The sequence below is a fragment of the Salvelinus sp. IW2-2015 genome, linkage group LG13 (genome assembly GCF_002910315.2).
Source record: "Salvelinus sp. IW2-2015 linkage group LG13, ASM291031v2, whole genome shotgun sequence".
NCBI lineage: Eukaryota > Metazoa > Chordata > Actinopteri > Salmoniformes > Salmonidae > Salvelinus > Salvelinus sp. IW2-2015.
In genome coordinates, this window is record NC_036853.1 from 2,283,043 (window position 1) to 2,310,676 (window position 27,634).

Consider the following 27,634-nt stretch of genomic DNA (forward strand, 5'->3'; position numbering starts at 1 on the left):
CCTGCTACAACTAGCGACAGCACCAAGGCTACTAGCCTGCTACAACTAGCACAGCAACAAGAGCTACTAGCCTGCTTACAACTAGCACAGCACACAGAGCTACTAGCCTGCTACAACTAGCACAGCAACAAGAGCTACTAGCCTGCTACAACTAGCACAGCAACAAGAGCTACTAGTCTGCTACAACTAGCAAAACAGCTAACCTGCTACCAACACAACTACCACAGGGATGTCAAAATCTATTGTTCAACTTATGAACCAAACTTCTTTCAAAAGAATGTCATACCAGTGCTAATGAGATTTCTGTCCATTAGCCATGAGGGATTAATATGACTCAATGTACTGCAGTACATGCCTGTCTGTCAGGGAAAATCACACTCAACTCACTAACCAGTTGAACAAACCTCTCAAGAATTACTGAAATGTGACAGATGGCTTGTGGTGCAAGAACTTAACTAGGGCCCTGAGTATTTTCTTGTTCCTTCACAATGTAAACAGACCAGGGAAAGCTGAGGGCCCTATACATAACATATTGTAACAGTGTTATGGTGATAGATTGTTTAGACAGAGAGGAGAATGTTATGATGGATTCCAGGACCAAGCTGCACGTTTTCTTCCTGGAGGGCACCGTTAGGATGGCAGAGAGACCAGAGACACCCTGCCCATCTCACAATGGCAAACACCACACAMTCCCCTCCTTCCCTCTGCCAGACTRAAGACACACAAACACTCAACAAAAATCACAAACAGGCAGGTCAACATCGAGAAGACAGAAAAACAATAGTACAACCACATGTTCCTGCTTCTTTCTCTCTGACTTTCACACCCAGATCGTGTCGTAATGAGTGAGGGAGGAAGAGGCTCCCATTCGTGTTCGAATGGGGAAATAAAGAGGAATAACAGAGGGGTGATAGGTCAAATCAATAAGTACCTTCTGTGAGGTGAAGGGAGGAAGCAGTGGCTGACGTCTATGCTCCCTACATAGCAATAGACACTGACAAATGGCAAGCTCTAGGTTTCTCAGGTGTAGACCAATCAAAGGGGTACATCGTCTACCTCAAAGCGATAATATGAGCTCATCCTTTTTATGAACCGATGAGATCAGCTGCTAGGCATAGAACACCCAGGGGGGCGGGGGAACATCAATGACCTCATCCAGCCGCCCAGGTGTAAACAAGCCTGTGATTGGCTGGCTGGTTGGCAGCACCTGGCTGACTCCTGGGGAGGCAGGGGATATGAGCTCCAATTTAATGATTGAGCTCATTAGGTTTCTATGGCACTGCTTTGGGTCCCATGGGTTTGTGATGAAGAGACCTACATAGGTACAGTGCTGTTGGTCTTGAAAAGTCACCTTTTATTCTCTCCTTTCTTCCCTGACCACCAGCTTAGCAATAAAATAGTAGGAAAGCATTTTAGATTATAGGTCTGCGTCTATAATAACGTGAGTAAATAACAGATCGGAATGTTACCTCGGGAACATTGCTGTCGTCAGCAAAATCTCTGCCCCATCCCTCCTCCCCTTGTGTCAGTCCACCTCCTCTCAGGTTAGCCTAAACAGTCAGTGTGTGTGACTCATAAGAATCATAATCATATCTCAGAGAGGAAGTAGAAGTGAACCACTGTTCTGTGAAGGTGGAAGACATGACGATACTGTCTGTATGTGCAAGAGTGTGCTTCCTGTGCCTCAAACTTTTCCTTCCCTCCATCCTTGGTAGCTGCGCCATTTCAGATGGCTGATAATTGAAACAAATGAGGGGCACAGCTGCCAAGCGCACTGCAGTACCCAGCCAATTACACAGCGATGCAGGCAGGGGTGTGTGTGTGTGTGTGGAGAGGGAGAGAGAGAGAGAAAGTGTGTGGATAGAAAGAAAGCAGTCTGGAAAGTGTGAGGGTATGAGGTGAAAATGAGAGCATGAGAGAGTGCGAGAACGAGAGAGTGAGTAAGCAAGAGAGAGAGAGAAATCATAGGTGCAGAACATTGTGTATTGAGGCATTTTAAGGACTTGCCTGCCTACCTATCACCCACCCCACTCTCCCCCACTTGCGTCAAACTCCATAAACAGGAAGTGATACGCCCAGGCATTTCCTGTGTCCCTTAAGTTCCCAGAGTCCCTCAGGAGGGGCACACAGCTATGGTTTCTGCCCCTAACCCTTACTCATAGGGTCTACTACCCTTAATCTCATCCCACTGCAGGAGCCAGAAGAGATGTGAGAGGATGACATTGAATCATCCAGCAGCATTAGCCAGCCACAAAAAGGCCAAGTTTTCATGGAGAGAGTGTGTGTGTGTGTGTGTGTGTGTGCGCACGCTGACGGTGCAGATCTAAATGTGGAGGTAAGGTTACAGCAAAGCCGTCTCTTCTCTCTCCAAAGGCAGACTGGCCATCTGGCATTTCTGGCAAATGCTAGGTGGGCTGGTCCACTTTTAGCCCAGGGGCCTGTGTAACTCAGGGTTTTTTTTGTGCAAAGTTATCATTATCTGGCTAATAATGTGGACATTAAGCAACAACAAAAAATGGCCAGTGAAGGGGCCCTCCAAAAAAATCTAAATAAAGGGTCCGGTGTGTTAAAAATGCCAGGGCCGATTTCTGGTCCCAGTCACCTCTGGCCAGACCCAGGTAGGGCTGTGCACACACACACTCACCACACATACTTAGCTGTGCATTACAGTCTAGTGCAGACTGCTAAGTCCAGGTGAAAGCAGAGCAGGACAGGGAGTCTGTCGGTCGGTCAGTCTCCTTATCTGAACTGACCAGTAGGACTGGAAAATCCAGTATAATGCTTGCATGTGGCTTACAACTAGAGGTCGACCGATTAATCGGAATGGCCGATTAATGAGGGCCGATTTCAAGTTTTCATAACAATCGGAAATCGGTATTTTGACACCAATTTGGCCGATTTTAATTATTACATATTTTTTTAACTAGGCAAGTCAGTTAAGAAACACATTCTTATTTTCAATGACGGCCTAGGAACAGTGGGTTAACTGCCTTGTTCAGGGGCAGAACGACAGATTTTTACCTTCTCAGCTCGGGGATTCGTTTTTGCAACCTTCCGGTTACTATTCCAACGCACTAACCACCTGCCTTACATTGCACTCCACAAGGAGCCTGCGTGGCAGGCTGACTACCTGTTACGCGAGGGCAGCAAGAAACCAAGTTAAGTTGCTAGCTAGCATTGAACTTATAAAAAACAATCAATCTTCACATAATCACTAGTTAAATACACATGGTTGATGATATTACTAGTTTATCTAGCGTGTCCTGCGTTGCATATAATCGATGCGGTGCCTGTTAATTTCTCWTCGAATCACAGCCTACTTCACCAAACGGGTGATGATTTAGCACTGTCGTTGCACCAAACCTAACCATAAACATCAATGCCTTTCTTTAAAATCAATACACAAGTATATATTTTTAAACCTGCATATTTAGTTAATATTGCCTGCTAACATGAATTTCTTATAATTAGGGAAATTGTGTCACTTCTCTTGCGTTCCGTGCAAGCAGTCAGGGTATATGCAGCAGTTTGGGCCGCCTGGCTCGTTACGAACTTTGTGAAGTCCATTTATTCCTAACAAAGACCGTAATTAATGTAACAGCAATATTTAGACTTAGGGATGCCACCCGTTAGATAAAATACGGTAAGGTTCCATATTTCACTGAAAGAATAAACGTTTTGTTTTCGAAATGATAGTTTCCGGATTCGACCATATTAATGACCAAAGGCTCGTATTTCTGTGTGTTATTATGTTATAATTAAGTCTATGATTTGATAGAGCAGTCTGACTGAGCGATGGTAGGCAGCAGCAGGCTCGTAAGCATTCATTCAAACAGCACATTTGTGCGTTTTGCCAGCAGCTCTTCCCTGTGCTTCAAGCATTGAGCTGTTTATGACTTCAAGCCTATCAACTCCCGAGATTAGGCTGGTGTAACCGATGTGAAATGGCTAGCTAGTTAGCGGGGTGCGCGCTAATAGCGTTTCAATCGTTACGTCACTCGCTCTGAGACTTGGAGTAGTTGTTCCCCTTGCTCTGCAAGGGCCGCGGCTTTTGTGAGCGGATGGGTAACGATGCTTCGAGGGTGGCTGTTGTCGATGTGTTCCTGGTTCGAGCCCAGGTAGGGGCGAGGAGAGGGATGGAAGCTATACTGTTACACTGGCAATACTAAAGTGCCTATAAGAACATCCAATAGTCAAAGGTATATGAAATACAAATGGTATAGAGAGAAATAGTCCTATAATTCCTATAATAACTACAACCTAAAACTTCTTACCTGGGAATATTGAAGACTCATGTTAAAAGGAACCACCAGCTTTCATATGTTCTCATGTTCTGAGCAAGGAACTTAAACGTTAGCTTTTTTACATGGCACATATTGTACTTTTACTTTCTTCTCCAACACTTTGTTTTTGCATTATTTAAACCAAATTGAACATGTTTCATTATTTATTTGAGGCTAAATTGATTTTATTGATGTATTATATTAAGTTAAAATAAGTGTTCATTCAGTATTGTTGTAATTGTCATTATTACAAATAAAATTAAAATTTTTTTTATTTAATAAAATATATATTTTAATTTTAAATACATTTATTTATTAAAATCGGTCGATTAATCGTTGTCGGCTATTTTGGTTCTCCAATAATCGGTATCGGTGTTGAAAAATAATAATCGGTCGACCTCTACTTACAACACGTCAGACTGAGACCAGAGAGTTTATGGTGCTTCACGTGGGGCGAATCTCAATTGATTTTCTTGATTCTTACCTCCTTCTCAAAACCCATTGCCTTCCCCTCTGACCTCATTGTCCAATGGTTTTGAGGAGGTGGTAAGAAAAGAGGACACGAGGAATCAAGGAAATGCAATTGAGATTCTCCCATGGAGGTCGCTCTGCAATCTTGACTCAACAGGAAGGGAAGGAGGAAATGGTTGACAATTGAAGCAGAGTCCTAGTCCCTTCCTCCACTCCTGTATTCTGCCTTCCATTCCTTCTGCAACAGGTTGAGGTACAGAGACTAGAACCTTCTCCAGTCTGCTGCACGGTCCCCAACCCACACCCCAGGCCCTTGGCCAGACAGACAGGGTGGGTGTGTCTGTGCATCATGGTCCATTAAAGCCTATGGTGCAGTCAGTCTCCCATCAGCAATTATAGGAAAATAACCATGCCATTATTCAGCCTAACGGTGGACTTTTTCAAACACTTATATACAAGTTAGCAAAAAAAACTAAACATTTTCACTTGTGTCGAGGCTTGCCAAGCAAAGTCCAATTGAGCTCTATTTGAGTGACAGACAGGGTTTTGGGCCAGGAGATATGCAGTATGGAGGAGTGAGGTGGTTTAGGCCAGTGTACACACAACAACACACATTTTTACTGTAACCCTGGACAAGCACACCTGATTCAACTTGTCAACTAATCACACATCTCATTCAGCTCATTGAGGCTTGGTTTGTCCAGGGCTATAATGAAACAGGTGTATTGTTGGGGGTACTGGAGGACCAGGGTTAGGAAACACTGGTTTATGAAAACACAGCCCTTGTTGAGCTCCCAGTCTCAGCACTGTAGAATGGGCCAGGCCTGCCAAAGATTTCAAATATCTAATAATATTTAACCTTTATTTAACTAGGCAAGTCAGTTAAGAACAAATTCTTATTTACAATGACGGCCTAGGAACAGTGGGTTAACTGCCTTGTTCAGGGGCAGAACGACAGATTTTTACCTTGTCAGCTCGGGATTCGATTCAGCAACATTTCACTTACTGGCCCAACGCTCAAACCACAAGGCTACCTGCCTAATGACAGCCACATGGCACAAACACACATACCCACCCACCCACCCACACACCCACCCACCCTCTCAGGGACCATTGTTCTGGTGTTTAGCGCCTCAGGTCCTGAATGTTCCGAGCTGTAGTCACTAGTCACCCTCTGCGGCATCAACACAGTGACAGGACAACACCACATTTCCGCATCGCCCCCAAAAACACAGACACCCAAATCCTGAGAAGCGAAAACATCTTATAAAACAGCATTCATTGCATCTTTATCTCATGTTTTATTACAGTCTGCCTCTCCCCCTCTCTACAACCTTAGAGAGGAGATGACTGTTAGGTCTGGAAATTGCCAGGGACTTCACGATACCATATTATTATGATACTTAGGAGCAGATATAATATGTATTGCAATGTTCACAGTTCTTCATGTATTTCGTATCGAACCTGGGATGTCATTGCGTTTCGATACTGGGATGTCATTGCGATTCGATACTGGGATGTCATTGCGATTTTATGTTGCAAACATATTGCTCACTATACATCTGCTCCAGAGAGACAGAGCATGAAGAAAAGGTTCTTTAAACATGTTGGCTTTAAAAATGACTAAATAATGATATTGGGATATGTAACTATCGACCCCCCCCCCCCCCCTAATGACTGTCCTGCTCTTGACCTCCAGCTGGATAACACACACACACAGCTCAAGTCTTAGGAGAAAACAGACAGAGGAACCGCTGGGCTAAGCTCCAAACCGGGTAGGTGTCAGATACAGATAGGCCTACATATGAATGAACCGTGGTGTATAGGGCTGAGGGATAATTGAATTGTACCGTTTCCTCTGTATTAGGTTAGCCTGCCCTCCAATCACACTGATCCAGTGTTATATCAGTCATGTGAGGAGGGCCCAGGTTAATGAGTGTGTGTGTGTGTGTTTAGGTCAAACAGGACATCTACCATCACACAGACCTACAGCCAAGGCGAAGGTTAAAATAGAATCTGACTACTCTTCTCCGTGGAGCCGTGTCTGTCCAATACAGCAAAAACATGCTTCAGTTTACTTGCTGCTTATGACATATCCCTTCTCAATCTATCCTCTCTGTCTCACCCTTACAGTGATCATCTGGCGAGCACCTGTTTTAAACCCAGACTGACAGGAAGCTAATCTGTGTGAGAGAGAGAGGGGCAAACCACAGGACCTACAACACACGGTTCAAACAAGCAGGAAAATCATCATGACGCAGGATGAAAATGTAAGACAGAGTGAAACTTTTGTGGTCAGAGCAGAAAGCAGAGCACACAATGCTACTTTAGTTTTCAGCTATTTCTGTCCGAGAGTTGGGATTGGACTGTGGCTGAAGTCAACAAGGACCTTGTCCATGTGGGTGTTTCCAAAACCAACACTCATCAATCAAACCGACGACAACACCAAACCCCCTGATTGGCTGACAGAGGTGCCAAGGTAGACAGGAAGTAGTGCCAGAAATAGTACTGATCGGTCACCCAATTAGGCGCCAGCGCAGGAGCCAAGTCCCACCTCAGGACTAGTGATAATTGCCCTGTAAAGAAAAACTACAGTTTCTGGAACTGGGCCGTGCTTTCACAAAGCTCCTGTGTGTTTTACCTATAGACGTACGCACACACAGTCATGTGTTTGGACACACATGTGAACAGAAACACAAAGGGCAGGCTGTTCTTCACGCTAGCTAGGTGGAGGGAGCAAATGTAAACAGAGTTCTGAATGGCACAGAGAGGGTCTGATGGTCGAATCCGATTCAGGTTCACAAGTGTCAGTGTGTTAGGTCTGGGCGGTATACCGTACTTGACTATATACCGATACTGATGCACTGACCGGGTTGGGTTTTGACTTTACCTTGTATAACGGCATTTCAATGTTTGGTTTGTTAAATGTGTTACCCACTCTGCCGTGTGAAATAATTTACGTTTTTTTTTATAGTTTACTCCGTGTTCTACTTCTGTCCTCTGTCTCCCACTCTCTTTCCACACGCACCAAGCCCCGACACTCAGTTGTTGTGCAACCACGAGTCACAACATCCATCTGTAGTGACAATCTGCATGGTCAATGCTGCAGGTTTTGGTGACAACGATGAAATATAAATCTATGAGCGTTATAGAATTCCTGTTTGCAAACTGCTAGTTTTTCCTTTTCTTAGCAAGTTGTGGCTAAAATAAATAGTTTTAGCCGCTAATGCTAATCGTTAGTTAATAACCGGCTTGCCAGCTAGCTAAATGTACTTCGAGCAAACGTGGCTAGCTAGCTAATACAGCCTGATAAGTGCTGGTTTAGACCTATATCAGCATGTTTGTGCAACGGTAGATTTKAAATCAAAGTGGAATAAGCAAAACATTAATATTTTAGCTACATCATAGCTACAGTAAGATAAAACATGTAATGAAACATTAATTAGGGTCCACTGGGAAACATTGACCAAAACTTTGGTTCCTACCTTGCCACAATAACCCCTCCCTGAATTTTTCATTCGTTGTCATGTCAAACACTATATTCAAAGTGCCCACTTTATTCCATCTTTTGGTTTAAGTTTCATTGAACAGTATACAACAATCAGAATGGACAAACCCCCAAGCATTTCGCTACACTCGCATTAACATCTGCTAACCATGTGTATGTGACAAAATACATTTGATTTGATTAAAAACACTTAGAATGTATGTGGTGCCTCCCTAGGGTCAAGTATATTTATAACTTTTATTATTATTCAAAAACCTCAAATACTGTCATAAATGCAAAAAAATATTTTGGCAATATCGTTCAGCCATAGTGTGCATGTGTTTGCGACAGTTTGGTCCTCACCATTAAACCCTCCATAATGAGCTGATGTTTATATATACAGCCGTAGTGCAGCTAAAGCGAGTCCTACAACCACATATAAGAGGGGGGCTCTTCCACCCAGTCTGCCAGATCTAACTCACTCATCTGGTAGCATGATGCTAGGTCAACAACACTCTCTGAACCCTCAAGAGCAGGCAGGAGTAGTGTAAAGTTGCTCCTAGACGCTGCTACAAGGTCTGTTGTATGTTTTCTCCCGAATGGTTCAGGTTGTGATTTAGAGAAGCTGAGCTGATACCAGATCTGTGTCCAAAACTGAACGTGGCCCAGGTAACCATGCTATGCTTACTAATCTAGCTAACATGGCTCAAGTAACCATGCTAACTAAGCTAGCTAAGTAAACAACTTTTTCCCTCCCACAACTAGGACCCCTTTAACTGTATGAGAAGGTCAAAGTCTAGCTAGCAGACTACCTCACTGCTCTGCTGTACCAAACAGAAAGGTCTTGGGAAGGAACACAGTGACTGTGTGTACAAACAAACAGACAGAGACCATCCGACCGGCCAGCAGGGCAGTGGACGGGAGGTTGGGCTGGCTACATGCCATTCATCCTCTAACCAGCCTTAAACCTGGGCATACCTCAGTCTCTGGCCCAGTGCCATTCCTCCTCTAACCAGCCTTGACTCCTAACTCAAGGAGGCTAAATCACTACATGGCTCTGGCTCTGTACCATTCTGCCACAACTAGCTTGCTCCCTTCTCCTCGGTCTGACTAAAGCCAAATCTGTGCCGCTACGTCGTCTCCTTCAAACCACACCGCAGAATCAGAGAAACACAAAGCTACAGAGCAGTCTCAGCCACAGAGGGGCAGGGAGAGGGAGGACAAGACCAAAATTAAAACAAAAAGTTACAGCGACACAACCAGGAATAACAAACAGCGAKAGAGAGGGAGAGCAATACAGAAAGTGAGCGCAAGATAGAGATAAAGGGGTGAGCAGCGCAAGAGTAGCTAATTACCTATAGAAGAAGCAGTCACAGCAGACCAGGACCCCCATCCAGCTGGTATTAGAGACAGTGGCAGGTCTGTGAGGATCCCACCCAGGTCTTTCACTCTTTCCTCTCTCCTTCTACAGGTGAAGGGGGGGCTCTATCCGAACACACAGCTCCAGCATAGCACCTCCCGTTTTCTCTCTCTCACACACACCGCAGTAACTGGCTGCTCACAAACTGCGTCCTCACACACACACACATACACTCTTAGCGGTCCAATCAGCAAACAGGCCACCACTGATGAATGTCCGCAGCACCTTACAGACAACCTCTTACAGCAACTTGGAGCCCATTCGAAGTGTCTTCCTCTCTCTTTCTCACTAGAACTACTGCTGTCTGCCTCTTTCCTTCCCTCTCCATCCCTCGCTCCCTCTTTCTCTGGCTGGCTCCCACTTCAAAGGCGGGAAGATTAGCTTGGCAAACAGACTCGCATAAACAAACTGCTGACTGCTGGGTAGGACAGGGCGGACTGCGGGAGAGACAGAGTAAGAGAGAGAGGCACACAGGAAGGCTCTGGGCTCTAGCAAAAATCTCTGCCATCTGTATATCCCAAACAAGGAGTAAACACACTTGACCACACACACCCAAAACAAATTGGCTGATTTGAGATTGGCTGGTTATTGAGTGATTCACCTCTGTTTGCTGGCCCATAGCCTGTAGTGAAAAACAGAACCTGCAAACAAAGCCTGCCTGTTGAAACTGGGAGATGGTGCCAGGTGTGTTGCAAAAGAATAGCTAATAGCAAAAGAACAGAGGGACCAGAACAACTTGGACACACACACGTTCACTTGTCATTCTTCCACATAGGGCGGATTACAATATGCTTGGCTCTGGTCCATGGCCCGTGATGTGAACAGGCAAAAGCGGTGAGGAAGGAGCGCCCTTCTCAAATGGAACAGTAATCTGTGCTGCTCAGTCATGTTGTCAACAAGGCAGCACGTGTATCGTCCAGAAACAAACATCTCTTTTCCATAAAATATGTTACAATTTTCAAGCTTTTCATTGAAGGCAGATAGAGCATTACCAAAAGTGATCATGTGCATGTGAAAACACAGAATCCTACTCATTACTCCACAAACTAAATTACTTCACTTTGAGCCGACGTTGACGTGGGCTTTGAACGTGGCACCTCACTCACACCTGGAAGGCAGCCCGGTTCCAAAACGAACGCAATTAACTTTCACCTGGTGCAAAACAGTGCTACCTGGGCTAGATTCATCTAATCCCCTCATTGATGCATAGGCAGAAAGTAGGAGTGGCTAGAACACCCCCCCAAGATTGCAGCCAATCACTGAAGAGCTCTGTGACAGTCAGTACAGGCATACAATATGAAGGACACTCCACCTCTAGCTCACCCTTTCCTTCTTTCACTCTCTCATTATTTCTCTGACTTTTTCCATCTCTCTCCTGTCCTCTCCCTCCAAACTGCAGTGCCCCATTAGGTGAGTGTGAAAAGTGTGTGTGTGTGTGTGTGTGTGTGTGTATAGAGTGAGACAGAGATTCACCTTCATAAGGCCATATTGGTTTAGAAGTAGCCCTGGAGTTGTGATTTAGTTACCAACTCGTTAAAAAGGCCCAACGACAAGGTGACACTAATCTCTTCCTGACAGACAAACACGACCCAAGCAAGCCTTTCCAGCCGAAACAGTTTGTGCATAGATTATGACAACGTTGTGACATTTTGGTTCATTTTGGACTTCGGTAAGGTTTTTTCCGGCTGTTAGCGCACACATTTTTTCTCGAGTCAAGCCGAAGTCAGTAGCCGAAGTCTACGCCCCTCGTCTGCGATTGTTCCACAGTAGGGATTCTTCAATGAAGTGCCTGTTGTCATTCAACGAGAAACAACTCATCCTTATGCACAACACTTCCCCACCCTTCCCTCCTCTGTGTTCCCCTCTTCCTCCTCTCTCTGTTCTGTTCTGTATCAGATGAAAGATGGGGATAGGTGCCGCAGTAGCACAGCAAAGCACTTTTACAGCCAATGATGTCATATCCCTCCCTCCTTTCTCCATCCCTAGCTGCCTGTCACCAAGGGCCTCTGCTGCTACTGCCTCGCTTTGAATTACACCTCCTACCTTCACTCGCAAACACACTACCTGATTGAGGAGGTATACAATGTGCCCAAACACCCACCTTTCCGTTCTCTTTCCTTCTCTCTCTCGCTCCCTCTCTGACACACACACACACACACCCCTTGATTGAGGAAGGAGGGAGGGGATTGGTCATTAGTAGGGATTCTTAAATGAAATGTTGTCATTCAACGAGAAACAAAAAACGTTGAAATTAATGACAGATTTGAGGTATCTTAGATTAACTCTGACTATTTTGAGGAAGTGTATACTGGCTACGGCGTCTCAAAATGGACAAACAGTACTATTACAGCTTTTCTCATTTTTCAAGGTAAGGTCTTTTAAGGGAGTATGTGAGCACACTGGTTCAGCTAGCCGAACTGAAGCATTCTCTCCTCTGGGTCTGTGTGATACAGTGTGTGCGTGTGTGTGTGAGAGCAGTGGAAGGGCCTGTGGCTGATAACAAGGCCAGTGGGTAAAGGGTGCCAGGGGGAGATGGAAGGAAACTGCCATTACATCAACACTAATTTTCAACAATTAAAACTGAGAGCATGCGTGGGTATAAAACATGTATAATGTGTGTGTGGTATGCTTGTTAAACGCGAGAGAGAGTCAAAACACCCAAAAAGAGAAAGACAAGGAACTGGGCATAATAGTTACACGGGACGGATTTAAGAATTTAAATTGCAGAAAGTCTGCTTGGTTTGGCGATGAGGAGGAAGACAAAGCACATATATTCATTAAAAACTTGTGAGTTGAAGATATACATAATGAATTACTTCCCAGGGAGAGGAGAGATAGAGAGCTTGTGGGCTGGGGTTCTAATGGCCCTACTAGGCAGTGGGCAATCATGTCAACTGAAAGTGGGTGAGGAGACACCACACACCAAAGTTGCTAAGTGATGGCACCACAGGGGAGATATTTCTGTGGATATTGTTTAATCAAGGGGAATGGGAGAGAGGGGAGAGGAAGGAGGGAAGGGGAGAGGAGAGGAAGGAGGGAGGGGGAGAGAGATAATAAACAAAAGTGTAATAAACACTTGCTTTGGGAATGTAAACATGTTTCCCATGCCAATAAAGCCCTTTGAATTTAATTTAATTGAGAAAGTGAGATGGAGGGGGGGGGGGGGGGAATAAAGTGAGACCACCCCTAAAGCCTGATATTCAGGTTTATACACAGCTCAAACTGCGCGCCACCCAATACACGTCGGCATCACAATGGCAAAGGTCTGGGGCCAGAAAATGTGTTTAAGATTGACATCATCAAACCATTATTCGAACCTCAACCACGTCAAGTCTGCCTTTCACGAACCCTCAAGTGTTTTAAACGCGTATTTTCATTGTCGTGGCAACCGATGCAATAAATACATAGTCGTTGTTTTAACCACGATCAGTGAGTTTTCAGTTGAACGGGTTGTGAGTGAGAGCAACTACTTCCGTCAGCTGCATCCATACAGCGTGCGTATCATAACCACGTTTTAATTCAACAATAGAAATGCTAGAAGAGTCACAATCACGACACAAGCAACTGATCATACCGATGACATTAAAGTCACACAAACATTGATCAACTGCGTCTGGAAAACTTCACAATGCACTGTTTATGTATATATGTGTCGAATATAGAAAGAAGCCTAACCCGAGTAGTAAATGGATGAAGTCCCTTACCTATTCAATGTATAGGAGCCGTTCCGTTTAAACCTCATGCCGGACGATAGGAAGCGGATGAAGAAATCCAGAATTGATTACGTTCAGCTTTCGATGCACCTTGAAAACGCCCGTGTCTTTGACGGATGCAGACAAGAACAATAAGAACTGAGTTGTCGTGCAGACCACACTCTTCCTTTCCCCCTATATCTCTCGATCCTTCCTTCCAAACCTCCGCCCCCTGTTCGGTTCCCCCAGGTTCCGCTGGGCTGGGTTAACAAGTCGGGGGGCAAGGATGTCAAAACAAATGCTTCGATGCAACAAAAGAACGATAGCTCATCATTCAGACCGCTACAATTACATCAGTGAGGATGTCGGAAAATAATCCGAGCAATGATACCTCGTGTTTCTTTAGATATGACGCCCTACTTTGTGTCCTCAGTAGCCCGCTTAAGTAAATCAGACACTTTCTCAGACACGTCACTGACTTAAATAAAATAACTTAAAGCTTCTCGATTGTAGTACAATCTACTAATGCTATATCAATATCTAACATTACTCGCATGATTAGCATATTCCCAATTTCTGCCACAAAATATAGATTCCTTTGTCAATCAATGCACACTCAGAAATACATCACCATCTGCTTCCCAGTCATGAAAAATTATTAATAGTGGCTATTATTCATCCTTGCCCGACAGATCCACGGATAGGGGTGCAAGAAACATGTCATGATTCAAGTGCGTTTTATATGTTGCAGGCTATATTTTCCTCCTGTATGCTATAGGGAGAGGACAGAACACAGACTCCAAGTGAACACTTGTCAGCGTGTGGACTGTGAGACAGATTGGAGCTAAGAATAGACTAAGGAGCCATTAAAGCCTGCTAAATCCACAGCTTCAAGTGTGTGTGAGAGAGAGTCGGATTCCAGACCTAACGACATAAGATAATAGGCCTACAGGTCCCTATGAGCAGTACTTGATAGCTAATATGGTCATTGCTCCACCTTGCCCAATGGTAAACTACCACCATCCATAACATTTCAGAGCTAAGACGTGTGTGGAGCAGAGGGGGCTGGTGGGAAGAGCTATAGGAGGACATGCTCATTGTAATGGCTGGAGTGGAATTAATGGAATGGAGTCAAACATGTGGTTTCCCTATATTCGACGTGTTTGATACCGTTCCATTTATTCCATTCCAGCCATTACAATGAGCCTGTCCTCCTGAAGCTCCTCCCACCAGCCTCCTCTTGTGTAAAGTAAGGGCTAGGCCCAGTCTTCAGACTGAGCACGTGCTCAGTGAAATGAGGTGACAGTAWTCACTAATCAGGGCTGCTCCTGACAACAACAACAAAAATCTTGGTTGACCAAAAGTCATGTGTTCTTTATATTTGCTACTGCTCGGCTAAAAAAAACCTTGGTCGACCAACGGCCTATTGACCAAACAATCGACTGATTGGGGTCAGCCCTAGTAATCATATTACCTTGACATAGAARGGACAATGGATGACATATACAGGTAACAGCCAAAATAAAGGAAACACTAGATAGTTTAGTGACCTAGATCGTTTGTGTGTATGTATTGATATGTAGGCTACGTGAGCCTTTAGTACATTTTTTTCATGTAGTTCTGTCCTTGAGCTGTTCTTGTTTATTMATGTTTTGTATTATGTCATGTTTTGTGTGGACCCCGGGAAAAGTAGCTGCTGCTTTTGCAACAGCTAATGGAGATCCTAATTAAATACCAAATACTAAAGTAAATGAAGGATACAAAGTATACTGAAAGCAGGTGCTTCCACACAGGTGTGGTTCCTGAGTTAATTAAGCCATTAAAACATCCCATCATGCTTAGCGTCATGTATAAAAATGCCCAGTTGTCCATTATTTTGTCTACCATCCGTAGAAGAGGAGATCTCAGTGACTTTGAAAGAGGGGTTTTAAAATGAGCATGGGGGTTTAAAGGATGTATGTGTTTCTCAGTCACCAGATCTCAACCCAATTGAACGATTATGGGACATTCTGGAGACTGAGAAAGCGTCCCTCCAATAGAGTGCCAGACACTTGTAGAATCTATGCCAAGGCACACTGAAGCTGTTCTGGCGGCTTGTGACCCAACGCCCTATTAAGGGAAAGGGGGAAACCTAGTCAGTTGTACAACTGAATGCATTCAACTGAAATGTGTCTTCCGCATTTAAACCAACCAAGACAGCTAGACTTACTGGAGTCAGACACATTACGAAAAATACATTACAGACCAAAGACAATTTACATGTGTGTGCATCTATCAGTTACACATACATGTCAGTACATACACACAACAAGTAGGTCACATGGGGGAGAGGTGTTGTGCTATGAGGTGTTGCTTTATTTTTATTAACCAGGTTTACTGTTCACTTGCACTATATAAGATGGAAGGGAGTTCCATGCACTAACGACTCTGTATAATACTGTACGTTTCCTTGAATTTGTTCTGGACCTGGGGACTGTGAAAAGACCCCTGGTGGCATGTCTGGTGGGGTAAGTGTGTGTCAGTCTTTCCTCAACTCTTAACCAAAAGAGACTGGCATGCATAGTACTAATATTAGCACAATGATTACAATGAAGAGCAAGACGTGCAGCTCTGTTCTAGGCCAGCTGCAGCTTAACTAGGTCTTTCTTTGCAGCACTTGACCAYATGACTGGGTGATAATAAAGAGAAGATAAAACTAGAGCCTGCAGGACTTGCTTTGTGGAGTGTGGTGTCAAAAAACCAGAGCATCTCTTTATTACGGAGAGACCTCTCCCCATCTTTACAACCATTGAATCTATATGTTTTGACCATGRCMGTTTACAATCTAATGTAACACTAAGTCATTTAATCTCCTCAACTTGTTCAACAGCCACACCATTCATTACCAGATTCAGCTGAGGTCTAGAACTTAAGGAATGATTTGTACCAAATGCAGTGCTCTTAGTTTTAGAGATGTTCAGGACCAGTTTATTACTAGCCACCCATTCCAAAACAGACTGCAACTCTTTGTTAAGGGTTTCAGTGACTTCATCAGCTGTGGTTGCTGATGTGTATATGGTTGAATCATCAGCATACATKGACACACATGCTTTGTTTTATGCCAGTGACAGATCATTGATAAAAATAGAAAAGAGTAGAGGGCCTAGAGAGCTGCTCTGCGGTACACCACACTTTACATGTTTGACAATAGAAAAGCTTCCATTAAAGAAAACCCTCTGAGTTCTATTAGATAGATACAGTAGCTCTGAATCCATAACATGGCAGAGGTTGAAAAGCCATTACACATAAGTTCTCAACAACAGGTTTTGGTCAATAATATCAAAGGCTGCACTGAAATCTAACAGTACAGCTCCCACAATCATCTTATTATCAATTTCTTTCAACCAATCAGTCATTTGTGTCAGTGCAGTACATGTTGAGTGCTCTTCTCTATAAGCATGCTGAAAGTCTGTATTTAATTTGTTTACAGAGAAATAGCATTGTATTTGCTCCCCAAAAAATCCAACAGTTTGCTAAGAGCTGGCAGCAAGCTGATCGGTCTGCTGTTAGAACCAGTAAAGGCCGCTTTACCACTCCTGGGTAGTGGAATGACTTTGGCTTCCCTCCAGGCCTGAGGACAAAGACTTTCCTCTAGGCTCAGATTAAAAATATGACAGATAGGAGTGGCTATAGAGTCAGCTACCATCTTCAGTAGTCTTCCATCTMAGTTGTCAATGCCAGGAGGTTTGTCATTATTGATTGATAACAATMATTTTCCCACCTCTCCCACACTAACTTTACAAAAYTGTAACTTAATGCTTTTCTTTCATGACTTGTTTTATTATGCATGAGTACAATGGCTCACTGTTCGTTGTTGGCATTTCCTGACTAAATCTAACCACTTTGCCAATCATTAAAATAATTGGTTAAAATCGAATTGTTTTGTGATGAATAAGCCATCTGATTTGATGAAAGATGGAGTTGAATTTGTCGGTCTGCCCATAATTTCATTTAAAGTACTACAAAGCTTTATACAGAATAATTGATCTTGGCTTCATAATAAAGTTTCTTCTTCTTTTTGTTGAGTTTAATCACATTTCTCAATTTGCAGTAAGTCAGATRTTCAGCCAGACTTATTAGCCACTCCTTTTGCCCCATCTCTTTGAACCATACAGTTTATCAATCCATGGAKCCTTAACAGTTCTAACAGTCAGTTTCTTAACAGGTGYATGTTTATCAGTAATTGGAAGAAGCAATTTCATAAATTCATCAAGTGCAGCGTCTGGATGCTCCTTATTAATCACATCAGACCAACAAATATTTTAACATCATCCATATAAGAGTCGCAGCAAAATCTTTTGTATGATCTCTTATACACTATTTTAGAACCAGCTTTTAGAACTTTGGCTTTCTGGACATAGCCACTGTATTGTGATCACTGCATCCAATGGGTACAGATACAGTTTTTGAACAAAGTTCTACACATTAGTAAAAATGTGATCGATACATGTGGATGATTTGTTCCTGTAGTGTTTGTAAACACCCTGGTAGGTTGATTAATAACCTGAACCAGATTACAGGCACTGGTTACAGTGAGAAGCTCCTCTTGTTAAAACACCTGGTAGGTTGATTAATAACCTGAACCAGGATTACAGGCACTGTTACAGTTAGAAGCTTCCTTCTTGTAAAACACCCTGGTAGGTTGATTTAATAACCTGAACCAGATTACAGGCACTGTTAAGTGAGAAGCTTCCTCTTGTAAAACACCCTGGTGTAGTTGATTATAACCTGAACCAGATTACAGGCAACTCTTACAGTGAGAAGCTTCCTCTTTGTAAACACCCTGGTAGGTTGATTAATAACCTGAACCAGATTACAGGCACTCGTTACTACGTGAGAAGCTTCCTCTTGTAAACACCCTGGTAGGTTGATTAATAACCTGAACCAGATTACAGGCACTCGTTACAGTGAGAAGCGTCGTTCCTCTTGTAAAACACCCTGGTAGGTTGATTAATAACCTGAAACCGATTACAGCACTCGTTACAGTGAGAAGCTTCCTCTTTTGACCGACAGTTGATGAAAACCAAGTCAATTTTCAGGTCCCAAGAAAGTAGACCTCTCTGTTCGCACTCACAACACTATCAAGCATTTGACACATATTATTTAGATCCTGACTGTTAGCACGTGGTGGCCTATAGCAACACCCCAAAAGAAAAGGATTTAGATGTGCCACAACACTTCAATAAACACTTGACATAAGATCTCTCTAAGCATTACAGGATATGGCTCGGAATATATACAGCACACCTCCCCCATGAGAATTCATGTCTCTTCTAGGATGTTATATCCTTGTATTGGCTACTGCTGTATCATCAAATTAATTATCTAAGTGAGTCTCATCAAATTAATTATCTAAGTGAGTCTCAGAAATGGCTAATATATTAATTTAATTTGATGTTAGCAAGTTATTGATGGATTAATATGGGCTATTTTCAGCCCTTTCCTGAGTAGCTTATCAGAGATAGACATCATATAGAAAAGAGCAAACAAAGCATGCGAAAAAATACATATACTGTATTTAACAGTCAGTTGGTGTGTGTGTGTGTGTGTGTGTGTGTGTGCGCGCGCGCGCTGCGGGGTAGAAGCTACGAACACATAGGCGTGGCTCTCTCTTCCCTTCCAGGGTTCTGGGAGGGAGGGGGGACAATAAGCCTGTCATAGCGGATGTAAGCAATGTCCCCACGCGCTCTGTTAGCTTTCATGGCTGCAATAAGTTCTTTCCTCTTCTGTTGCACAGCTTCAGGATACTCCTCGTTGAGGAAGATATCCGTTCCTCTCAAGCTCTTGGCTCTTTCCAGAACAGCTACCTCAGGAACTTCACCACTATCGGCCTGGGCCTTTCACCTGGGCCAGTGGAGAGTTTTTCTGTCCTGTAGGCGCATTCCACCTCAATCTTCCTGTGGTCAATCTTCAGTTTCTCCGAGATCATTTCCCTCACTTTGACCTCAGACTCCGTCCAGGTCTCATGTGTAGATTCTGCAATTCCATCCACAACCATGTTGTTCCACCTTGATTGTCCCTCGATAATTTGATTTCTCCATCATTGTTATAATGGATTCAAACACACAGAACTGATGTCCTCTCTCAATGACTTACAGATTGCTGTCATCTTGCCTTCTCCTGTTTAAACTCATCGAGCTCATTCTGAGAACTACAGACTGTTCTTCAGGTCCTGGACCTCTCTGGTCAGGTAGTCCATTATTTTATTAGTGGACTCCACCAGTATTTGGACAMAACACTTAAAGCTATTTTATTGTTGTTGTAACAACTGCTTGTAGAACTCTTTTTGTTTGTTTTAAAATATCCTAGAGAGAGACACCACTGTTCTCAACGGTACTCCTGMCGGCTTTAGTCTTTGTCACGGTAACAACGTCGGTTACGCTGTTACTTCTCGCAATTCCAGACAGGGCAGGTCACAGGGAAGATGGGAAACAACAAACAGCAGGGAGAGTTAGAGAGGTTACAACAGACCATGACATACATTTTAAATTGGTAGGAAGGATTTGAAAGTATTTGAACAGGTACCTGTTCATTCTGAGAATTTCTCTGAGCTGGATGGAGAGAAGGATAAGAGGGAGGAAGGGATGGAGAGAAGGAGGGAACGGACGGATGGGTGGAATAATGTATGGTGACTGGAAAGAGGTGCAGAAAGAGTGAGGTTGATGATGTAATGTCTTTGGCCATCTGCTGCTCACCACATCTCTCAAAGGCCCTGTCATTCGGTGTACGGATGTGCACGGTTATTTGAATATTCAAATATCCAAACGGACCATAGTATTCAAATACTTGTGCGATTATTCATTGTGCTGAAACAGCAGTTCTATTTTAACACTGAAAAGGCTTCTACTAAATTAAAATATCCATGTAACATTGTTATTTACAAGGATGTGCCATGACGTTTAAAATCATTAATTTAATAAAACAAACTTTTCTATGGAGTTTTTATGACATAAAAAGACCAGTAGCCTTCACGTATGTAGCTTGTTGTTTATGTTGTCCAATCAAATAGGCTCAATCTGTAGGAAGTGGAATGAGAGTTCACTAATGCRATGCAAGACGTTAGAGAAGTGAGAAGGAGTAGGCTTCAATTAGCAGCCAACAGGTAGGCTGTTGTTTTATCTGAATGGGGAGAAAACGCAGCATGTAGCCTCAATTAGCCTAGCTAGCTATAGCTAGCTAGCTTCTCTAGGCCAATGTTTCCTAACCGTGGTCCTTGAGTACCCCAAACAGTACACATTTTTTGTAACCCTGGCCAAGCACACCTGATCCAACTTGCCAACTAATCATCAAGCCCTCAATGAGCTGAATGAGGTGTGTTTGTCCAGGGCTATAATGAAACAGTTGTATTGTTGGGGGTACTTGAGGACCAGGGTTGGGAAACACTGCTCTAGGCTACTCCAGTCTAGACAGGTACTGGATGACCAGAGTGGGAAAACACTGCTCTAGGCTACTCCAGTCTAGACAGGTACTGTAAAATGGGATGATAGCATTGTGGCTGCTAGAAGTTAGCTAGTGTTGGCTTTAACCGAGTTGCCTTGGCTACTGCATCTCTTGCTCTCCCTCGGTCTGCCGGCTCCCATCTCACACACTGCCCCCTCCGCAGCTGCAGCAATGCACCAGCTTCTCTCCCTCATACAGCAAGTTAAAAACTTTACCATTAATACATGCTTTTCAAATATCCGACAGAAATTCATGATACTATTTTAATAATGAAATTATTTCAAACCAGTTACGTGTGTGTGTATTAAGGTTTGTACACGCTAGTAATAAATGGCACCTCCTGTGGAGCAGTGTGTAATAGGCACAGTGTGTGTGTGTGCTCTCTCTCCTGCACCAGACCTCTTAGTGCTGGTTGTAGTGGCTCCAGGGTGGTTTATTACCAACACAGCTGATCACTCAATCACTCTGCTAGAGCCACACAGCTGATCAATCAATCACTCTGCTAGAGCCACACAGCTGATCAATCAATCACTCTGCTAGAGCCACACGGCTGATCAATCAATCACTCGGTAGCGAGCCACACGGCTTGATCACTCAACTCTGCTAGAGCCACACGGCTGATCACTCACTCTGCTAGAGCCACACGCGGATCAATCACTCTGCTAGAGCCACACGGCTGATCAACAATCACTCACTCTGCTAGAGCCACACGGCTGATCAATCAATCACTCACTCTGCTAGAGCCACACGGCTGATCAATAATCACTCACTCTGCTAGAGCCACACGGCTGATCAATCAATCACTCACTCTGCTAGAGCCACACCGGCTATCAATAATCACTCACTCTGCTAGAGCCACACACGGACAATCAATCACTCACTCTGCTAGAGCCACCACGGCTGATCAATCAACATTCTGCTAGAGCCACACGGCTGAATCAATCAATCACTCTGCTAGAGACCACACGCCTGATCAATCAATCACTCTGCTGAGCCACCAACGCTGATCAATCAATCACTCTGCTAGAGCCACACGGCTGATCAATCAATCACTCACTCTGCTAGAGCCACACAGCTGACCAATCAATCACTCACTCTGCTAGAGCCACACAGCTGATCAATCAATCACCACTCTGCTAGAGCCAACACAGCTGATCCAATCAATCACTCACTCTGCTTAGACCACACAGCTGATCAATCAAACTCACTCTGCTAGAGCCACACGGCTGATCAATCAAACACTCTGCTAGACCACACGGCTGATCAATCAATCAATCACTCTGCTAGAGCCACACAGGATCAATCAATCACTCTCTAGAGCACGCCACAACCTGCATCCTTTAAATCCCAACATCAATCAATCACCTGCTAGAGCCACACAGCTGATCAATCATCACTCTGCTAGGACCAACACAGCTGATCAATCAATCTCACTCTGCTGCTAAGCCACACCTCTGATCAATCAATCACTCTGCTAGACACACACGGCTGATCAATCAATCAACTCTGCTAGGAAAGCCCCACACGGCTGATCAATCAATCACTCACTCTGCTAGAGCCACACAGCTGACAATCATACTCACTCTGCTAGAGCCACACAGCTGATCAATCAATCACCACTCTGCTAGAGCCACACAGCTGATCAATCAATCACTCTGCTAGAGCCACACAGCTGATCAATCAATCACTCACTCTGCTAGAGCCACACAGCTGATCAATCAAACATCTGCTAGAGCCACACGGCTGATCAATACAATCAATCACTCTGCTAGAGCCACACGGCTGATCAATCAATCATTCTGCTGAGCCACACAGCTGAATCAATCACCACTCTGCTAGAGCCACACGGCTGATCAATCAAACTCTGCTAGAGCCACCACAGCTGATCAATCACTCTGCTAGAGCCCACACGACAATCAATCACTCTGCTAGAGCCACACAGCTGATCCAATCACTCTTGCTAGAGCCACACAGCTGATCAATCACTCTGCTAGAGCCACACCGGCTGATCAATCAATCACTCTGCTAGAGCCACACGGCTGATCAATCAATCTACTCTGCTAGAGCCACACGCTGATCAATCAATCAATCACTCTGCTAGAGCCACACGCTGATCAATCAATCATTCTGCTGAGACCACACGCCTGATCAATCACCCACCTGCTAGAAGCCACACAGCTGATCAATCAATCACTCTGCTAGAGCCCACACAGCTGAAATCAATCACTCTGCTAGAGCCACACAGCTGATCAATCAACACTCTGCTAGAGCCACCACACTGACAATCCACTCTGCTAGAGCCACACAGCTGATCAATCCAATCACTCTGCTAAGACCACACGGCTGATCAATCAATCACTCTGCTAGAGCCACACGGCTGATCAATCAATCACTCTGCTAGAGCCACACGCTGATCAATGAATCACTCACTCCGCTAGAGCCCACACTGCAGAGTTACGCAATACTGTGGGGGGGGGGGGGAGTTGGAGACTGCAGACCACAGAAACCTTTAGCCAGTCCTTTCTGCGCAACTCTAACTCAAAAACCTCCCTTTTTCCATCCATCCTGCCATTCCTCCCCGTTGTCCCTTTCTCCTTCCCTCCCGTCTTTGACTCGTTCTCCTCCCTCATTCATCTTTCCATCTCTTCAGTCATTCTGCCTCTCTATCCCTCTCTTCTTCCTTCCCTTGACATCTCATCCCCAACTTGCATCATTGATCCTTTCATTGCGTCCTGGTGTGAGTTTCATAAAGCAGCATGTGTGCTTGTATGGTTTCATGCTAATGACCAAGCAGTCAGTGCTCCCTTCCCCTGTTGACATCATCTTCATGATCATCCTCATCATTTTTCCCACCCAGACAAAACTCTCCTCCTCTGCCTTCCCCTGTTTTCTAGTAGTTTTGCTACCAAGTCAGAGAAGAAAATGCAGCTTTTCTGTCCTCCTCTCAGTAACAGCTGCTGGCTTCTGAGCTGAGAAGTTAACAGGGTTGGGAAGTTAACAGGCAGAAAGAGGTTTTCAGAAAAGCTTCCAACACCGCAGTGCATAATAAACAGCCCCAGTCCTCTCTCTCCCCCCTCACAGTGCTCCTCTCTCCCCCCCTCACAGTCCTCTCTCTCCCCCCTCACAGTCCTCTCTCTCCCCCCTCACAGTCCTCTCTCTCCCCCCTCAGTCTTTCCAGGAATACAGGCCTCGTCGGATTCTCTGCACCTCAACCCACGTTGGTTGATGCACTGTCTACCATCTACTCCTCCTGAGAGAATCTGACAGGGCCGGATTGGATGCTCCAGTTATGCAAGTCTGTCTTTATTTTACTTATGCCTCCAACCAGGGTTCACATTGCATTATTGACTCAGTGGTGCTGGTCCGTCTGGACGACCAATGGGAATACTTTTAGAGGGGGCGTGCCCACATCCATACCTTCAGTAACACTGTTTGGGAGTGTTCTGCTCTGTTATGGTACATCTTGGTATCACCCTCAGGGCACCCCTGTAATTCAAATAGTTTAACGACTACTGACTTTGGGTCGGTTTTAATGTTAATTCCCAGTGAGAATGCAATCCAATCTATGAGAGAAATAATCCTTCTAGGGATGAATGAACGGTTTGACTGAGCCCTGCATTGCCTGCCCTATAGGCTCAAACAACAACAACCCTGGGTTTCTCTAGTCTAGACCGCTGATGGACATGAGAGAGCTGTGCTCTGGCGCCACCCAATGGTTCCAAATACTACTGAAATCTATTTTGTCCCGCGGGGAGAGAAGGGGAGAATCTCAATTGCATTACCTTGATTCCTCACGTCCTCTCTCCTCGCCTCCTAAGGAGAAGCTAGTGCAGCTACTGACGTACCGCCACTGGGGCTGCTATGATCGCTTGTATGTGCTGGAGTTGATGTCATGTGATCAAGGAGATGAGGAACTGGAAGGAGGTGAGGAAAGGAGATGAAATGGCAGGGAGGGAAGAGAGAAGCAGCCATTAATGTGTAGCTGTCTGGTTTGGGCTGGCTGCACAAAGAGAGACATGACAGACAGACAGAGGATCTCTGTGTTGACTGGCTGATATGCTGTCTAGCATGCCGACTGGTATTCCTGATATGCACTGGACTTGAACTCATGCGATGAAGGGAAGGATACAAGTTAAGGAGATGAGCAGAGGAGACAAGGAGCCATACGAGGAGCCATTGATCTTTTGCTGAGAATTTCCCTGAGCAGATGAGTTTCATGATTCAAATCAAATTTTCTTGGTCGCATACACATATTTTGCAGATGTTATTGCGGGTGTAGTGAAATGCTTGTGTTCAAAGTTGCTTAGGAGCCTGAAACCAGGCGGCCATGTCTATCGGTGCCATCTTCTTCTGATTTACAGAAATTGACTGAAAACCCACACTAACACGGAACCCAAACCGGCTGCGCGCGTGCGCTATYGTGCATACATTTATTTTGTCCCCCCACACCAAACGCGATCACGACACGCAGGTTAAAATAAACTCTGAACCAATGACATTAATTTGGGAACAGGTCGAAAAGCATTAAACATTATTGGCAATTTAGCTAGTTAGCTAGCTAATTTGTCCTATTTAGCTAGCTTGCTGTTGCTAGCTAATTTGTCCTGGGATATAAACWTTGAGTTGTTATTTTACCTAAAATGCACAAGGTCCTCTACTCCGACAATTAATCCACACATAAAACGGTCAACCGAATCGTTTCTAGTCATCTCCCCTCCTTCCAGGCTTTTTCATCTTTGAACTTATATGGTGATTGGCATCTACACTTTCATTGTATTACCACGACAACCGGCAAAACAGTTCATCTTTCAATCACCCACRTAGGTATAACCAATGAGGAAATGGCACGTGGGTACTTGCTTCTATAAACCAATGAGGAGATGGGAGAGGCAGGACTTGCAGCGCGATCTGCGTCAGAAATAGGAATGACTTCTATTTTAGCCCTTGGCAATGCAGATGCTCGATGGCGCGAGCGAGCAGTGTGGGTGCAATAATTGAATAACATGGATTTCTACATTTATTTCGCAACGCTCGCGCACGTGACGTGTCCGGTCTGGTCAGCATGTAACACACAGTTATATTAACAGCATTGCACTTTTCATGCAGCCTACTTTTGGCCAGATAATAGCCTAACCACCGATCAAGCAACATTATGGACTATTTGCTGTGACAATATTCACTATGTGTACAAAACATTAGGAACACCTTTCTAATATTAAGTTGCACCCCCTTTTGTCCTCAGAACAGGCCTCAATTTGTCAGAGCATGGACTCTACGGTGTTTAAAAGCATTTCCACAGGGGATGCTGGCCCATGTTTGATTCCAATGCTTCCCACAGTTGTGTAAGTTGGCTGGATGTCCTTTGGTGATAGACCATTCTTGATACACACCAGGGAAAACGGTTGAAGCGTGAAAAACCCAGCAGGCGTTGCAGTCATAACATACCTCAACGGTGGCGCTTGAAACTACAACATACGCTCGTGTCAAAGGCACTTCAATATTATTTATCTGCTCAACATACACAAGTACATGTTCTTCATTGTCTCCTCCCCTTCTATCTTACACTGATTATGTAAGTGGATTTATAACAGGGTGACATCAATAAGGGATACATAGCTTTCATCTGGATTGTAATGGGAAAGAGCAATGTAGGCAAATAAAAGATCCTACGACCTGTAAGTAACACATCTCAGGAAAAAAGTCACATGTAGATGTGTCACGTACACTATAGGCCTAGCATCAGACAGGAAGCAGCAGGCCAAGCATCAGACGGCAGCAAGCAGCTCGCAGGAGCAGCGGCCTAAGCTCAGACAGGAAGAGCGACAGGGCCTAAGCATCACGAGCAGGAAGCAGCAGGCACTCGACGGAAGCACAGCAGCATCAGACAGGAAGCAGCAGCCCTAAGCACCGACAGGAAGCAGCAGGCCTAAGCCCAACATGGAAGCAGCAGCCTAAGCAATCAGACGGAAGCAGCAAGGCCTAAGCCGCAGAAGGAATGCAGCAGCCTAAGCACAGACGAAGAGCGGCCAAAGCACAGAAGAAGCAGCAGGCCTAACGCAGCCAGGACACAGTGCAAGCCCGAAGCAGCAGCAGGCCTAAGCCACCAGACAGGAGCAAGCAGCCTAAAACACCAGACAGGAAGCAGCAGGCCTAAGCACCAGACAGGAAGCAGCAGGCCTAAGCACCAGACAGGAAGCAGCAGGCCTAAGCACCAGACAGGAAGCAGCATTGAGGTCAGGTCATGCCAGAGAGAAGTGAATCATCTATCTAATGATAAACTGACAACGTTACAGTAAGGGGCTTTGGGGACATTTGTGCCCCGGCAGGGATTTAAACAAGGGGAAAGATTGAAGCACCCTACGATCAAAAGACATGGGAAAAACATTGAAAAAGACGTTGAAAATACATATTTGTGGTTGGGGTTTGTAGCCTGTAGCTAGACTTAGCCTGTCTAGAAGGAAATGCTCACCTCCAGCAGTTAGAGCTCAACAGAGAGACGAGGCCAAGTCCCTGACCCAGTGTTCCTCAATGAGAGGAAACGGATGTGGGGTTGTCAGCACCTCCACACACACACAACACAGAGCAGGAATGTAAAAAACAACGACCAATCCTATACAGACATCCTCTTGAGCTACAGCGTAAAGACAACCATACAGAAATGTTTAACATGTGCTTGAAAACACACACAATCGTCTTGCACACAAACACTCACACATACAAAGTGAGAGAAGAAGAGGATGAGAAGGGGAAAGTGGAGCCTCCTTCCTCTGACTTTTCCATTCCTGATGTTATTGTCTTCATC

At 44.5% G+C, this 27,634-nt stretch overlaps 1 protein-coding gene across 3 annotated transcripts in view; it reads right to left on the minus strand.

The window, feature by feature from the left end:
• LOC111971968 (MOB kinase activator 2) overlaps window positions 1-27,634 on the minus strand; it is a 102,114-nt gene that overhangs the window by 42,893 nt on the left and 31,587 nt on the right. The window contains exon 1 of one of the 3 annotated variants that reach the window (XM_023998762.2): window positions 13,366-14,202. The exons of 1 other annotated variant lie outside the window; for it this stretch is intronic. In XM_023998762.2, the coding sequence (XP_023854530.1) occupies window positions 13,366-13,403 (38 nt within the window). In that variant the 5' untranslated portion in view covers window positions 13,404-14,202. Of the gene's footprint in view, window positions 1-9,596; window positions 10,015-13,365; window positions 14,203-27,634 lie in introns of those variants that run through there. One more of the 3 variants, XM_023998761.3, reaches the window with a different exon arrangement.